This window comes from Ovis canadensis, chromosome 3 (assembly GCF_042477335.2).
Source record: "Ovis canadensis isolate MfBH-ARS-UI-01 breed Bighorn chromosome 3, ARS-UI_OviCan_v2, whole genome shotgun sequence".
NCBI lineage: Eukaryota > Metazoa > Chordata > Mammalia > Artiodactyla > Bovidae > Ovis > Ovis canadensis.
Genome location: NC_091247.1, coordinates 188,721,253 through 188,739,002, shown reverse-complemented (window position 1 = coordinate 188,739,002; position 17,750 = coordinate 188,721,253). Strand labels below are relative to the sequence as shown.

General features: G+C 38.5%; 1 protein-coding gene across 4 annotated transcripts in view; it reads left to right on the top strand.

Annotated features, from left to right (window-relative positions):
• Nucleotides 1–17,750, top strand: part of BICD1 (BICD cargo adaptor 1) — a 253,448-nt gene that overhangs the window by 189,563 nt on the left and 46,135 nt on the right. For all 4 annotated transcript variants that reach the window (XM_069585375.1, XM_069585373.1, XM_069585376.1 and 1 more), the window contains exon 4: nucleotides 10,862–11,287. In XM_069585375.1, coding sequence (XP_069441476.1) covers nucleotides 10,862–11,287 — 426 coding nt within the window. The remainder of the gene's footprint in view (nucleotides 1–10,861; nucleotides 11,288–17,750) is intronic.

The window sequence follows — 17,750 nt, the reverse complement described above, 5'->3', positions numbered from 1 at the left end:
TTTTAATACGCTGTCTGGGTTTGTTGTAGTTTTATTCCAAAGAGCAAATGTCTTTAAATATCTTGGCTGCAGTCACCATCCTCAGTGATTTTAGTGTCTAGGAAAATAAAATCTGCCACTGCTTCCACTTTTTCCGCTTCTATTTGCCATGAAGTGATGGGACCAGATGCCATGATCTTAGTTTTTTGAATACTGAGATTAAGCTAGCTTTTTCGCTCTCTCTTTTCACCCTCATCATGAGGCTCTGTAATTCCTCTTCACTTTCTGCAACTGAAGTAGTATCATCTGCATTTCTGAGGTTGTTGATACTTCTCCCAGCAATCTTGTATCCAGCTTGTGATTCATCCAGCTGGCATTTCGCATGATGTAATCTGCATAGAAGTTAAATAAGCAGGGTGACAATATACAGCCTTGACATACTCCTTTCCCAATTTGGAACCAGTCTGTTGTTCCCTGTCCAGTTCTAGCTGTTGACTCTTGACCTCCATACTGGTTTCTCATGGGACAGGTAAGGTGGTCTGGTATTCCTGTCCCTTTAAGAATTTTCCACAGTTTGTTGTGATCCACACAGCCAAGGCTTTAGCATAGTCAGTGAAACAGAAGTATGTGGTTTTTTTTTAATTCTTTCGCTTTTTATATCATCTGGTGGATGTTGGCAGTTTGATCTCCAGTTCTGCTACCTTTTCTAAATCCAACTTGTACATCTGGAAGTTCTTGGTTCACATACTTTCGAAGCCTTGCTTTTTTTTTAGAAGAATTTTGAACATTACCTTGCTAGCAGGTGAAATAAGCACAATTGTATGGTAGTTTGAACATTGTTTGGCATTGCCTTTCTTTGGGATTAGAATGAAAACTTTTCCAATACTGTAGCCATTGCTGAGTTTTCCAAATGTGCTGGCATATTGAGTACAGCCCTTTAACAGCATTATCCTTTAGGATTTGAAATAGCTCAGCTGGAATTCCATCACCTCCACTAGCTTTATTTGTAGTAATGCTTCCTAATGCCCACTTGACTTCACACTCCAGGATGTCTCCTAGGTGAGTGACCACACCATCATGATTATCCAGTTCATTAAGATCATTCTGGTACAATTCTTCTGTGTATTCTTGCCACCTCTTCTTAATCTCATCTGCTTCCTGTTAGGTCCTTGCTGTTTCTGTCCTTTATTATGCCTGTTTTTGAATGAAATGTTCCCTTGAATCTATAATTTTCTTTAAGTGATTGTTAGTCTTTCCCATTCTATTGTTTTCCTCTATTTCTTTGCATTGTTCATTTAAGGAGACTTTCTTATCTCTCCTTGCTCTTCTCTGGAACTCTGCATTTAGTTGGGTATATCTTTCCCTTTCTCCTTTGCTTTTCATTTCTCTTCTTCTAAGCTATTTGTAAGGCCTCCTCAGACAACCATCTTGCCTTGTTGCATTTCTTTCTATTGGGGATGGTTTTGATCACTGCCTCCTGTCCAATGCTACTGACCTCCGTCCATAGTTCTTCAGGCACTCTCTCTATCAGATCTAATTCCTTGAGTCTATTTGTCACTTCCACTGTGTAATCATAAAGGATGTGATTTAGGTCATGCTTGAATGGCCTAGTGGTTTTCCCTACTTTCTTCAATTTAAGCCTGTACTTTGCAATGAGGAGCTCAAATGATCTGAGCCATAGTTAGCTCCAGGTCTTGTTTTGCTGGCTATATAGAGCTTTTCCATCTTTAATTGCAAAGAATATAATCCATCTGATTTCAGTATTGACCATCTGGTGATGTCCATGTGTAGAGTCATCTCTTGTGTTGCTGGAAGAGGGTGTCTGCTTTGACTAGTGTGTTCTCCTGGCAAAGATCTGTTAACCTTTGCCCTGCTACATTTTTTACTCCAAGGCCAAACTTGCCTGTTAGTCCAGTTATCTCTTGGCTTCCAACTTTTGCATTCCAATTCCCTGATGAAAAGGATGTTTTTGTTTATGTGTGTATTAGTTCTAGGTCTTGTAGGTCTTTGTAGACTCTTTTAACTTCAGCTTCTTTGGCATTAGTGGTGGGGGCATAGGCTGGGATTACTGTGATTTTGAATGGTTTGCCTTGGAAACAAGTCAAGATCGTCCTGTCATTGTTGAGACTACATCCAGTTATTGCATTTCAGACTCTTTTGTTGACTGTGAGGGCTACTCCATTTCTTCTAAGGGATTCTTGCCCACAGTAGTAGATATAATGGTCATCTGAATTAAATTCATCCATTCCATTCCATTGTAGTTCACTGATTCATTCGTATAATGTTGATGTTCACTCTTGCCATCTCCTGTTTGACCACATCCAGTTTACCTTGATTCATGGACCTAACATTCCAGGCTCCTGTGCAGTGTTGTTATTTACAGCACTGGCTTTACTTTCACCACCAGACACATCCACAACTCAGTGTTGTTTCCACTTTGGCTCAGCCTCTTCATTCTTTCTGGAGCTATTTCTCTGCTCTTCCCAAGTAGCATATTGGACACCTACTGACCTGGGGGGTTCATCTTTCAGTGTCATATCTTTTTGCCTTTTCATACTGTTCATGGGGTTCTTAAGGCAAGAATACTGAAGTGGTTTGCCATTCCCTTCTTCAGTGGACCACATTTTGTCAGACCATGACCCATCTCAGACTCTCCATGAGACCTGTCCCTCTTGGGTTGCTCTATACTATGTGGCCCATAGCTTTACTAAGTTACAGAAGGCTGTGATCCACATGATCATTTGGGTTAGTTTTCTGTGATGGTGGTTTTCATTCTGTAGGCCATGAGATTGTAGTTCTTGCTTCTTCTGTCTGCCCTCGGATGGATGAGGATAAGAGGCTTGTGCAAGCTTCCTGATGGGAGGGACTGGCTGTGTTCCATGGAGAAAACTGGCTCTTGCTCTGGTGGGCTGGGCCATGCTCAGTAAATCTTTAATCCAATTTTCTGTTGATGAGTGGGGCTGTGCTCCCTCCTTGTTAGTTGTTTGTCCTGAGGCAGCCCAGTCCTGAAGTCTGCAGACTGTATGGTAGGGCTAATGATGACCTCCTCCAAGAGATGCCAAGGTGTGCCTCACTGGACTGCTGCTGCCAGTGCCCCTGACCCCACGGCAGGCCACTGTTGAGCTATACCTCCACAGAAGACCCCCCAAACACTCACAGGGAAGTGTGACTCAGTCTCTTGTGGGGTCACTGCTCCTTTCCCTTGGGTCCTGGTGCACACAAGGTTTTGTTTGTGCCCTCCAAGAATCTCCATTTCCCATAGTCCTGTGGAAATTCTGTAATCAAATCCCTCTGACCTTCAAAGTCAGATTCCCTTGGGATTACCAGTCCTTTTGCCAGATCCCCAGGTTGGGAAGTCTGATGTGGGGCCTAGAACCTTTGCAACAGTGCAAGAAACTTCTTTGATATAACTGTTCTCCAGTTTGTGGGTTGCCCAGCCAGCAGCTCTATGTTAGGGCTGCAAGCTCTATGGTAGGGCTAAGGGCAATCTCCTCCAAGAAGACTTAGGCCACATGCCATGCCTACTAGGACTGCTTCTACCAGTGCCTCTGTTCCTGCAGCAGGCCACTGCTGACCCACACCTCCACAGGAGACCCTCAGACATTAACAAGCAGGTCTGACTCAGTCTCTTGTGGGGATCACTGTTCCTTTTTCCTGGATCCTGGTGTGCACAAGGTTTTGTTTGTACCCTATAAGAGTCTCTGGCAGATATGGGTTTTGATTTTAACATGATTGCATCCCTTCTACTGTCTTGTTGCAGCTTCTTCTTTGTCCTTGGATGTAGGGTATCTTTTTTTGCCAACATCCTCCTGTCGATGGTTGTTCAGCAGCTAGTTGCAATTTTGGTGTTCTCACAGGAGAAGATGAACACACATCCCTCTACTCTACCATCTGAACTGAAAAGCACAAACTTCTCCCCCAGGGCATCCGAGTTCAGAAGAGAGGTTTACAGGGAGAATATCCTCCTCACCATGAATCTTGGAGGGTACTCAGTAAGTGCGGGGTCCTGGCACTGACTGCTCCCACCCTTGCCTTTGGACTTTGGCCCCTTTTTGTTTGTTTGTTTGGGTTGTTTGTTTTTCTGATATTGAACTTCGTGAGTTGCTTGTATATTTTGGAAATTAACCCTTTGTCAGTTACTTCATTTGCAATTATTTTCTCCCATTCGGAGGGTTGTCTTTTCATCTTGTGTATAGTTTCCTTTGCTATGCAAAAGATTTTACATTTAATTAGGCCCCATTTGTTTAGTTTTGGTTGTTGGGTTTTTTTTTTTTTTTTCGTTTATCTAGGAGATGAGTCGAAGAGGACCTTGCTGTGATTTATGTCAAAGAATGTTTTGCCTTTTTTCTCTAAGAGTTTTTAGTTTCTGGCCTTACATTTAGGTCTTTAATCCATTTTGAGTTTATTTTTGTGCATAGTGTTAGGAAGTGTTCTAATTTCATTCTTTTACACATAGCTGTCCAGTTTTTCCGGCACCACTTATTGAAGAGAGGCTGTCTTTTCTCCATTGTATATTCTTGCCTCCGTTGTCAACGATAAGTGCATCAGCTTATCTCTGGACTTTCAGTCTTGTTACATTGATCTATATTTTGTTTTTGTGATGATGGTAGCTTTATAGTATAGTCTGAAGTCAGGAAGATAGATTCCTCCAGCTGCATTTTTCTTTCTCAAGATTGCTTTGTCTATTGAGGGTCTTTTGTGTTTCCAAACAAACTGTAAAATTTTTTATTCTAGTTCTGTGAAAAATGCTATTAGTAATTTGATAGGGATTGCACTGAATCTGTAGAAGGCTTTGGGTAGTATAGTTATTTTCACAATATTGATTCTTCCAATCCAAGAGCATGATATATCTTTCTATCTGTGCCATCTTTATTTCTTTCATCATTGTATTATAATTTTCTGCATATAGATCTTTTTTCTCCTTAGGTAGATTTATTCCTAGGTATTTTATTTTCTTCTTTTGTTGAAATGGTGAATGGGGTTGTTTCTTTAATTTCTCTTTCTGATTTTTCATTGTTAGTGCATAGTAATTCAAAGAATTTCTGTTAATTTTATATCCTGCATCTTTAATAAGTTCATTGATTAGCTCTAAGATCATGGCATCTGGTCACATCACTTCATGGCAAATAGAAGAGGAAACAATGGAAACAGAGACAGACTTTATTTTGGGGGGCTCCAAAATCACTGCAGATGGTAACTGCAGCCATGAAATTAAAAGATGCTTGCTCCTTGGAAGAAAGGTTATTACCAACTTAGACAGCATGTTAAAAAGCAGAGACATTACTCTGCCAGCAAAGGTCCATCTAGTCAAAGCTATGGTTTTTCCAGTAGTCATGTATGGATGTGAGAGTTGGACTATAAAGAAAGCTGAGCACTGACGAATTGATGCTTTTAAACTGTGGTACTGCAGAGCACTCTTGAGAGTCCCTTGGAGTGCAGGAGATCCAACCAGTCCATCCTAAAGAAAATCAGTACTGAATATTCATTGAAAAGACTGATGCTGAAGCTGAGACTCCAATACTTTGGCCACCTGATGTGAAAAACTGACTATTGGAAAAGACCTTGATGCTGGGAAAGATTGAAGGCAGGAGGAGAAGGGGATGACAGAGGATGAGATGATTGGATGGCATCACTGACTAAATGGACATGAGTTTGAGTAAATTCCAGGAGTTGGTGATGGACAGAGAGGCCTGGTGTGCTGTATAGTCCATGGGGTCGCAAAGAGTCAGACACAACTGAGCAACTGAACAGTGAGAGTTTTACTTCTTCTTTCCAATCTGGATTCCTTTAATTTCTTTTTCTTCTCTGATTGCCATGGCTAGGACTTCCAAAACTATGTTGTGTAATAGTTGCAAGAGTGAGCACTCTTGTCTTATTCCTGATCTTAGAGGAAATGCTTTCAGTTTTTCACCACTGAGAATGTTTGCTGTGGGTTTGTCATACAGAAGCCATGTACTTTTTTGAGGACAAAAAACATTGTTACTGGCTCAAAGAGCTTAGGGTCCCATGTAATTGAAGAGTAAAGCTATCTGTTAGGTTTAGCAATATAGGTTGAAATTAAGATCTTCACAATTGCCAAATAAAACCCCAAAAGAAAACAAAAGATTTTAAGTTTAGGAACAAAAGTTCCTAAACTCTGAAAAGATTACAGTGTTAAATGCTGTCTCCAATCCTCACGTAGTTAAAAATAGAATTACTAAACTATGAAGCTGTTGTAAGGAAATGCAACGAAGTATTGATTTTTATAATGGTGACTACTTTGATGCTGTCTTCAAAATGTCAATTACCGATTTTTAAGTGCCCTCCCATTCTATTTCTGGTGCTTCCACTTTGCTGTGATTCTAATCCTATGATGCAGCCTTGCTATAATGGTAGAAGAATAGAGTGATTTGTTTGCCTGAGTGGGTCAACAAAGACTTCAGATAGTATCAGTCTTGATTTGGGTCTTGAAGAATGAATAAGAGTTTTCCAGCATACTGTCTTTGCCTAGGCAGAGAAACATGAAACAGCTGGGTAAATAGAAGCACAAACCACATTTGAGTGAGTATGAGTGAAGCTGACCAGATAGAAAGAGATCAAGTCTGGAAGAGATCAAGAGATCAAAGAGATCAAGTAAGGAAGTCTGCTATCAACTAAGTAAAAGTTACAGAATAAAAAAATCTACAATACAAACTAAATTAATGTCTTACTTCATTAATTAATGTCTTCCTTCCTTCCTCCTATAGACCAGGAGTCAGCAAAATTTTTCTATAAAGGGTTAGGTAGCAAATATGTTAGGTTTTACAAGCCATATAGTCTTTCTTGCAACTACCCTACTCTGCTGTTCTGGTATGAAAAGCAGCCATAGACAATATAAAAACAAAATAATGTGACTATATTCCAATAAAACTTTGTTTACAAAAATAGGCTGTGAGCTGGATTTAGTCCAGAGGACACAGTAATATTTGAAAATGCCTGGTCTAAGACATCAGTCTATCAAGGATTACAGGATAAAATTTCTGCATTGCCAACTAAATTAATATCTGCAAATGTAAGCTATGACATAATCTGAGGCCAGTCAGAAGATTGCTTGAAATACTGGGAAAGACTGGCAAGCCAGTGTCCCAGTTTGTCCAAGGATAGAAAAGGTAAAGGTCAGGAGGAAAATGACTCTACAGTATGTAAGGCCTGGAAGAAGCCATGATACAAGGAAACAGACTGTTATACTAGTAAATTTTATGATTTGACTCTTTTAAGTGATTCTATCATGGACCTGTGAATTTCCACAGGTCACCACCACTGTCTGAGTGAGTGGTGGTGAGTGCTGACTATCCATCAATATCCATTGTTTCCTTTTTCCAATATATTACCCAATTTTTAACTGGGCGCAAGGCTACTGAGAGTGAAGACTACATTCTTCACCTTCTTTGCAACTGGTACTAGCCAATGGGATGTGAAGAGAAATGATATGGCCAACTTTGAGATAGGTCTTTAGAGAGACAGGAGGGTGTACCCTTATTTTGTCCCACTGCTTGGAACATGATCAAGAAGTCAAGCAACCTTAGATCATGTAGACTAGTGTAGGAGGCAATGCTAAGATGGGAGGAGTCTGATTCTTGGATGACCTCATTAAACAGAGATTTTATATTGACTCTTGACTGTTTGATGCTGTTCACTCACTAAGTTGTGTCTGACTCTTTGCAACCCTATGGACTGTAGTGCACCAGGCTTCCCTGTCTGTCCCTATCTCCCAGAGTTTCCTCAAACTCATATTCATTGAGTCGATGATGCCACCCAACCATCTTATCTTCTCTTGCCCCGTTCTCCTCTTGGCCTCAATCTTTCCCAGCATCAGAGTCTTTTCCAGTGAGTCGGCTCTTCACATCAGGTGGCCAAAGTATTGGAGTTTCAGCATTAGTCCTTCCAATGAATATTCAAGGTTGATTTCCTTTAAGATTGACTGGTTTGATCTCTTTGCAGTCCAAGGGACTCTCGAGAGTCTTCTCCAGCACTACATTTCAAAAACATCAGTTCTTCTGTGCTCAGCCTTCTTTATAATCCAGCTCTCACATCCGTACATGCCTACTGGAGAAACCATAGCTTTGACTATACCTTTGTTGGACCTTTGTCGGCAAAATAATGTCTCTGTTTTTTAATACACTGTCCAGGTTTGTCATAGCTTTTCTTCCAAAGAGCAGCATCTTTTTAATTTCATGGCTTTGGTCACTGTCCTCAGTGATTTTGGAGCTCAGAAAAATAAAATCTGTCACTATTTCCATTTTTTTCCCTTTTATTTGCCATGAAGTCATAGAACCAAATGCCATGATCTTAGTTTTTTGAATGTTGAATCTTGACTATTTACCTCCGTACAATTACATGCAAGAGAAACAAATTTCTTTCTCAAATAAGTCACTCTTACTTAGGTCTCTCACATCAGCCAAACCTACACCCTAATTAAATCCGTATCAAGACTCTTATCTAAAGTTTGCAAGACAAGTCACTGAATTAAGATTATGTGAAAAAGGGGTAGAGGTGTGGGAAGGAATACAAATATATGAAAATGATCATTATTTGTGATCTCTATCCTTTAGTGGTTTTTTCATTTGTTTATTTGTTTGTTTTAAGATTTATTTATTTTGTTTGTGCTGGGTCATCATTGTGCGCAGGTTTTCTCTGCTTCTGACGAAGGGGAACTATTCTTTGCTGCATTGCAGTTCACGGGCTTCTCGTTGCCATGGTTTCTCTTGCTGCAGAGCACTGGCCCTAGGCATGTGGGCTTCAGTAATGGCAGCACATGGGCTCAGTAGTTGTGACACATGAGCTTAGATGCTCTGGGACCTACAGGAATCGTCACAGACCAGGGATCAAACCTGTGACCCCTGCATTGGCAAGCAGATTCTCAACCACTAGACCACCAGGGAAGCCTTGTCCTTTAGTTTTTAAAATCCTTTACAAAACAAAGGTTTAAAATCATATAAATATTAAAATATATTTAAAGGTAAACACAGTTCATATTACTATCTAAAATCATAATTGACATTGTCATATTGTTTTCTATTTCATTTTTTCATTCACAATAGTTTATTCAGCAAATATTTATCAAGAGCAGAATTTTATTGAGACACAAGAAGGGATATTAAAGCACTCTGAGGGACACCTAGGTGCATAAAAAATATTTCCTCTTAGTTGTTGCGGAGATAAAAACACTTATTAAAGGATGGCCTGTGGCAAGAGCCATGGAAAAGGGCCCAAAGAAGGCAGTTGTGTTCAGAGTGGGATATCTCTTTCATTTGTGGACTTTCACAGCCAAGGAGGTGTTTGAACAGACTCTTATTTAGTTGTAATTCAAAAGAATATTATATTGATAACAATATATAGGTATTTTTTTCTTAAAAATCACCTTTATTCCCACCATTAAAGATCAACTGTTAACATATTCTTTAATTTCCAATTGCTCTCTTGTATTGCACAGTTGTAATAATATATTATCCTTTTTCACTGAGTTTTATTTATTTCCTATATCAATACAAACTAATTGTTGACATTGTTTTTGATAACTAAGATTATATCTTGTTCTTAAGAAATTAAGGAATTACGGCTATGCTTTTTTTAAAAAGTCATCTTTTAGAAATAGATCCTAAAGTATGTGATATCTTGGAGTTAATAAATCCAACTAGGAGACTGAATGGAAATATAAATGAAAGGAATAGCCGGGAGTTGATGACTGTTGAAACTGAGTGGTAGGTTTCCTGGGAGTTATTGAACTCTTCTCACTACTTGAGTATTTTTACATTACCCACAATAAAAAGTTTTTTTTTTTAAAGTCTCATTATATGATTATAAAAGTGTGTGGTAGATTTATATTGTTCTCGATTCTTTACTCTCTCCCACTGCCATAACCTGGCAGTGCCTTAAAAGTAGCAGAGTAAATTCATCTGCTCCATTGACAATAGTATTCGTCGGCTCCGTTGACATTGGAATATTAGCAGACATATGGAGCACAGATTTCAGACATCCAGCCTTGGTTTGACTAATCCCCTTATTTTCCTGTATCACAATGAGGAAACCACACCCCAGGGAGCGTGACCCTTCAAGTTTGATCCTAAAACAAGATGTGTACAGCAGGCTTGAGCTCAGTCTGAAGCCTGACGCCAAGTCTGTCCAGCTGGCATCCTGAAGCAGAGCTGCCAGGGCTGGTGCACAGTCACCTGGTTACTGGGGGCTCTTTCTTGCAGCTTTGCTTGTGTGAGAGATCTTCTGCCAGTCTCCAGTCGGTTTCCTGTGAGAATTGTTGCACATGCACATGTATTTTTGATGTGTTTGGGGAGGAGGTGAGGTCCATGTCCTCCTGCTCTGCTATCTTGATCCACTTCCACTTTTGTTTTGGAGTAATTGACACTGTTATTCCAGATTCTTTCCTTAAGCATGTGAAGTATTTCTTTGCTTTCTCATCTTACACTCATACATATTTTATTGAGATTATATTCATACTGTGATCTTTTAACTTAGCCCTGAGTATAAAAATTTCCTCATTATTAATAATTTAAAACAAAGTAATAGTGATGATAAAAGCCTTTTCTTGGATTGTGAGTATTCTGATATACTGTTACAAAACATGTTATTGATTTATTAAGCAAATAGTGTCTCCTTTTGATCATTGGAACCTATAAAAGAAATTCTAAGAGAGGTACCTTTTTCATTTCTGCTAGGAACTGAATTTATATATATGAGTTTCTAGAGAAATCATTCTGTGTTACCTTAAATGTATATATATCACATGCTTTTTAGATTTATTTTGTAGACTTTTAATTTTTTAAATGTTAGGTCCACTAGCGTGTTTAATGGCAGTTTTGTAAGACCCAAATTTTAGTTTTATGAATCTTCTTTATCCTATCTGATTCAGGTTGAATATGAAGGCTTAAAGCATGAGATTAAGCGATTTGAGGAGGAGACAGTGCTGCTGAACAGCCAACTGGAAGATGCCATCCGGTTGAAAGAGATCGCTGAGCACCAACTGGAAGAAGCCCTTGAGACCTTAAAAAATGAAAGGGAGCAAAAGAACAGCCTGCGGAAGGAGCTCTCCCAGTACATCACCCTCAATGATAACCATATCAGCATCTCAGTTGATGGGCTCAAGTTTGCTGAGGATGGGAGTGAACCCAACAATGATGACAAAATGAATGGACATATCCATGGGCCCCTTGTGAAACTGAATGGAGACTATCGGACTCCCACTTTAAGGAAAGGAGAGTCTCTCCACCCTGTTTCTGACTTGTTCAGTGAGCTGAACATTTCAGAAATACAGAAATTGAAGCAGCAACTTATGCAGGTAAGAATTTTGTTTAGGGCTTGTTTAGTGACTTTTCTGGAAGTTATGTGTAGCATGCTGTGGGATTTCTTATTGTCATATTTTACTTCCCAATTTTTTTTTTTTAATATTCTTTAACTAGCCACTTTGAAAGCACAATATTTTAGCAAGATACAAAAGTGGTGTTAAAGGAATCTCTCATTTACATTGTTTTATGAAATTTATCTCTTAGATAAATTAGATGGCAATTGAGTATGAAGGGAGAAAGATGGCATCTTGACGCATTTCTCACAAAAAAAATTCAAAAACTTTATATGGGAAAAATGATACAAAATGAAGTTTCCTGTCACAAGCAACTCTATGTATATATTCAAGATTAATGGTTATACTTCACAACAGTATTTTAAGCTCTAAAAGACAAGAAGGATTTTCTATATATAAACTAGCTAGGATATTGTATGATTAAAAATACAGAAGAGGTATAAATCTGAAAGCAAGGCATTCTTACTCATACTTGAGCTAAGCCTTAAATTTTTAGCATCTTCAAATCAAACATCTTGGGGAGAGTCCCAGTCTTTAAGCTTATGTCTCTGTGAAATGGCTTTCTGTTGCTAGTGTAGAGTCTTGCCTCATGACCATACCTTAATCCTGTGATAATGGAAATGTTGTCTGAGGAACAGCATCACCACAGCCACCATCATGTGGGGGCTTTTTAGGAGACAGTTGTTGGGTTCTTCACAGATCTACTGAGCCAGGAATCCAGTTCAACCAGCTTGTCAGGTGATTCAGTTCGGTTCAGTTCAGTCACTCAGTCATGTCCGACTGTTTGCTACCCCATGGACCACAGCATGCCAGGTGTCCCTGTCCATCACCAACTTCCAGAGTTTACTCAAACTCATGCCCATTGAGTCCGTGATGCCATCCCACCATCTCATCCTCTGTCATCCCCTTCTCTTCCCACCTTCAATCTTTCCCAGCATCAGGGTCTTTTCAAATGAGCCAGCTCTTCACATCAGGTGGCCAAAGTATTGGAGTGTTAACTTAAGCATCAGTCTTTCCAGTGAATATTCAGGATTGATTTCCTTTAGGATTGACTGGTTGGATCTCCTTGCAGTCAAAGAGACTCTCAAGAGTCTTCTCCAACACCACAGTTCAAAAGCATCAATTCATAGTGCTCAGCATTGTTTATAGTCCAACTCTCACATCCATACATGACCATAGGAAAAACCATAGCCTTGACTAGACAGACCTTTGTTGGCAAAGTAATGTCTCTGCTTTTGAATATGCTATCTAGGTTGGTCATAACTTTTCTTCCAAGGAGTAAGCGTCTTTTAATTTCATGGCTGCAATCACCATCTGCAGTGATTTTGGAGCCCAGAAAAATAAAGTCTGACACTGTTTTCTTGTTTCCCCATCTATTTCCCATGAAGTGATGGGACCAGATGCCATGATTGTTTTCTGAATGTTGACTTTAAAGCCAACTTTTTCACTCTCCTCTTTCACTTTCATCAAGAGGCTTTTTAGTTCTTCTTCATTTTCTGCCATAAGGGTGGTGTCATCTGCATATATGAGGTTATTGATATTTCTCCCAGCAATCTTGATTCCAGCTCATTCCTCATCCAGCCCGGCGTTTCTCATGATGTACTCTACATAGAAGTTAAATAAGCAGGGTGACAATGTACAGCCTTGACATACTCCTTTTCCTTTTTGAAACCAGTCTGTTGTTCCATGTCCAGTTCTAACTGTTGCTTCCTGACCTGCATACAGATTTCTCAAGAGGCAGGTTAGGTTGTCTGGTATTCCCATCTCTTTCAGAATTTTCCACAGTTTATTGTGATCCACACAGTCAAAGGCTTTGGCATAGTCAATAAAGCAGAAATAGATGTTTTTCTGGAACTCTCTTGCTTTTTTGATGATCAGGTGATGAGTTTAAGACTTATTCTTCAGTCTGTTATCCTGCCAAGGTTCTTTGCATAAAGCTGGTTTTTAGAGGCCTTAAGACTCTGGCAATCACTTATTTTTATAGCAAACAGGGCTTATAATTTTCTGCATCTATAGAAATGATGACTGAAAATGTAGTTAGCAGAAAGAAATGAGACTAGAGAACCAATGAAATTAATATGATAGACTCATTTTTAATACTATATCAAGAGTTAACATAGCCTTTTACTTTTAACTTTACCTGCCCAGTGCTTTTAGCTGCTGAAAGATAATTAGTGAGAATTTGTTTTCTCAGTGTTCAGTTTCAATCAAGGTAAGAAAATATAGACACTGGAAGAAAATTAATTTCTTAAAGATTTAATTGGCTGCAAAGTCCAGTTCCGTGTAGTTAATACTTTTCTATTAGTTTACACTAATATATGCAAGTGAATAAAAAAACATATTTCCTTGTAAAAAAAACTTTATGTGACATGTATTTATAAGAATGTATGCCCTCAAACTGAATAGAATTAATGTAAAATTTTTTCTGAAACTATCATGTTTGTTGCTTTAGGATGAAAGGTTACTGAATGGAAGCTTTTGCTTCTTTTTATTTTGGTGATAGTGTGTAAAATATATAAGGAAGTAGGGGTTTTACATGTAAAAGAGCTTTAAAGTTTTCAACCAGATCACCTATTTGGTTGAAGGCTCAGAGTTGTTCTCAGTTTTATGTAATACTAAATATCATCTGAGCTGGGAAATACAAAAGTCCAAAAGAGAAGAGTAGTTTAATAAAAGAATGCTGGAGAACAAGTTCTCAGTAAGAGAGTGGTTCTCAGTGGGAACCACCTTGAAGCTTTTGTGATGGGGTAGTTCCTCATTGTCTGAGCCTGGCTGATGATTTACAGGAGGTTTAGCATCTCTGCTCCCAACCATTAAATGTAGTTACCTCTCCTCATAGATGTACTGACCAAAAAGTCCCACACTTTTCAGATGTCCCAAGGGTCAGACTCTAGTTGAGAGTCATTCTTAGAAGGACAGCTTTTTCTCGCATAAAATTGGGACACATTTTACTTTCCTCAAAGTGTCATGAATTTATGAATTAATGTACATAGAGTGCTTAGAACAAGGCCAAACACATGATAAATGCTCAATAATTATGAACTATTATCACTATTTCAACTCCACAGTATCTTTAATTTGTTAACCACTCCATTTATTTAACTATTATTATTATTAACTGTTACTACGGGTGATTAGCTCAAGGATTGTAATCTCACATGGGAGTAATGTCGTCGCTGGTAGGAATACAGAAAGGTGACAGCTAAAACTCAGAGTATGAAACAGTCTGAAAAGAGATATTCATTCAGCAAAAAGTTAGAGTGAGAAAAACTTGGCTGGGTAAACTATTCTTTAGGATATGAGAAAACTTTGTACCTTTGAATCTTTCATGGGCGCTTAATTGATGTGACAATTTGTTAAGCTGTAGAGGGACATGCATAGGGCCTTTTATTCCCAAAGTATGCTTCTAATTTAGTTAAAAAGCCAGGCTTAACACAGGAATGAATTTGAAGCTTCCAGTCTCACCCTAGGAACACTAACTTCTAATTTTGTTGTAAGTAAAGTGAACACCTGTTTTTCTTGTAATCAGCATTTTTTGTAAGAACTTATCTCATTTGAACTGTTGAATACAAGTATAGCAGAACGTATACTCTTGTGCATAATTTCTTTATAATCTGAACTTTTCCTTAGCTGTGTGTTTCTTTGTTTAATTCCTGTAAATTATATAAACATTACAGTAGACGTTACCTAGAAGTTATTGCAGTTGGCACTGATGTGAATAAGCCTTGAAAATAAAATGGCAATTCTAATAACATTTAGTGAAGGAAGTAAAATTCGCTCAGTCATGCCTGACTCTTTGCGACCCTCGGGACTATACAGTCCATGGAATTCTCTAGGTCAGAATACTGGAGTGGGCAGCCTTTCCCTTCTCCAGGGATCTTCCCAATCCAGGAATCAAACCCAGGTCTCCTTCATTACAGGCGGATTCTTTACCAACTGAGCCTCTCAAAAGTTGAGAGTTATGTTTTATACAGCGACAATTTTTAGGACTTCAAGCCTGGGAAGCATCATTAAAGGTAACCCTGAAAGAATTGCTCTGAAGAGGCAAGGGAATGAGCCAAGTTATACAGAAGTTTTGCAATAAAGGGCAAATGGTCTGAATGTCAAAAGATTATTGTTGATTAAAGGAAAACCAGATATCTCAAGGAATTTAGCACTTTTCCATGTAAGGGAAGATGCAAGAGGCTGGGCTCACTGAAATCATTCCTTTGATATGCACCTCAGCTGTCTGGGGCCGGTATCCTCTGCTTTCACATCCTGACTTTTCTCAGGGTTCACTGTTGGAAGTGGCTGCAGTCTGATGGCTGCTAGATAGCAGGTATTCTTTCCTTCCTGAGTTCCCTCAGGGCTCACCAGTTCATCTGAGTTGTGGGTACAATCGCTGATGGCTGTGACATCTTTTGTTTCTTGATATGACAGGAAGTATTCCATTTCTCAGCCCCTTGTAACACATACTGTGTCAGTATCATTGTTTTGGACATTCAGAGGAGGCAATAAATGCACTTTCACTATGGCCATCTGAAACACTTCGGGCCAGATGTGTTTTGAAATTAAATATTCTGACTATAGAAAGTGTAGGGACGGAAAAGATTTCCCCTCTTCCCTTCTAGGTTCTTTGGCTGGTCTAATAATTAAAGTGAAAACAGATTCACAAGTGAAAAACAAATTTAATTTCATTTGTAGAAGGGCAGAGACAGGGATGTAACACCCTCTACCAAGGAATATGCAGCTTTTAAGATTTTCTTTCTTAGGGTTAAAGAAACCCTTTGAAAACAGCAGGCCTGAGTCAAAGCCTATCCTCTTTTTCTTAACTTATAAGATTCCATCTGTGCATATAAATTGTTTTCCCATCTAACAGTATTTACTTAACTTCTTTCTGAAAAGAAAAAAAAAACCCTGTGTTTCAGCTGTGGGTATCAGGAATGTTGGGTGAATTGCTTTACTTCTCTGAGGTGCATTTACAAAGGGGAAGGTAATAAATTAGCCCCCATCACTAGTCTCTATGATACCTTGCTTGGAAATGGCGAGGGTTGGGGGCAGGTAGGGGAGATCCCCTTTATATTTATAATTACCATTTCCCAGCAGATGGAGATGGCAGTATTATATCTTGAGGAAGTAGGCCTTTTTTGTTTTTTTCCAAGGTATCATACTGCCATCTGCTGGGAAATGGTAATAATAAATACAAAAACCTATACTGACTACAATGTAAATAGTGACTCCCGAAATTGGATCACTGACAAAACTCAATTATTTCAAATAGAGTATAATAATAATTCCCAGTGACAAGTAGCTTAATTCATTTTATTAGAATGAAAATAAGTAGATCCTGCCTGGGAACACTAAATAATATAATCTATTAAAGGAGTCTGTATGCTTGTGCTAAAATTTGTACCTTTGATAAATAACCTCTGTTCACTGTGAACTTCTGTTCATGCAGCCTGGCGTGCTGCAGTCCATGGGGTCGCAAAGAGTAGGACACGACTGAGCAACTGAACTGAACTGAACTCAACTTCATATCACACAGAGTCAGACTAAACAGGAGAAACTCTGGATTGTTTTCTTCAATATCATTCTAGCTATGTAATTTCACGTGTCATGTGAGAAAACAGTAATATTTCTGTAAAATTGAAATTAATAAGTTTTATTGTTTCCTTCTGGATGTGGAAGAAATCACAATTCATATTGTGTTCAGATACAGGTTGTTAAAGGTAATTTTAACTTTCCCTATAGTAATGAAAATTTTATGTATGTCTCCAAAGAGTTCAAAGCAATTTATGTATGTTTGCTTTATTGGTGGGTGTTTATAACAGCTAAGAGGTATATGGTGTTATCCCATTTTACAGACAGGGATACTGAGGCACAAATATATTATGTCATTTGCTCAAAGTCAAAAGCCTTGGAAGTAGAGTTGCTACACAGAAAGAGAGTCAAACCAATCAATTATCTGTGTTTAACAAAGACTCACAGAATATTTATGAGATGAAATTAATTAAGATAAGATTGGTCAGTTCCTGGTTTTTAAAACATAATGTGACAAATACAGTTTCCTAGGACAAAGTTGACAGCTTAAGTTGTCAAACTATTATAAACTTTACAGTTAAAGATTACCTTTAATAAGCTTTAGGCAAACATATTTCTCAGAAGTCTTACTTTTTTTTAAACCATCCACCAATAAACATAATAAAATCATCCATGATTGAACAACAAGGGATGAGTCTATACAGTTTTTTTTTAAGAACTGCTTTATGGTGATTATTCACACAATCCACCCATTTAAAGAGTATAATTCAGTGTTTTTTAGTAAATCACACAGTTGTACAGTCATCACCACAGTCAATTCATTACACCAAAAAGAACCCAACTTGGTCATGTTTTCTAGCCCTTTTTTATATGTTGCTGGATTCAGTTTGCAAGTATTTTGTTCAAGATTTTTGTCTGTATT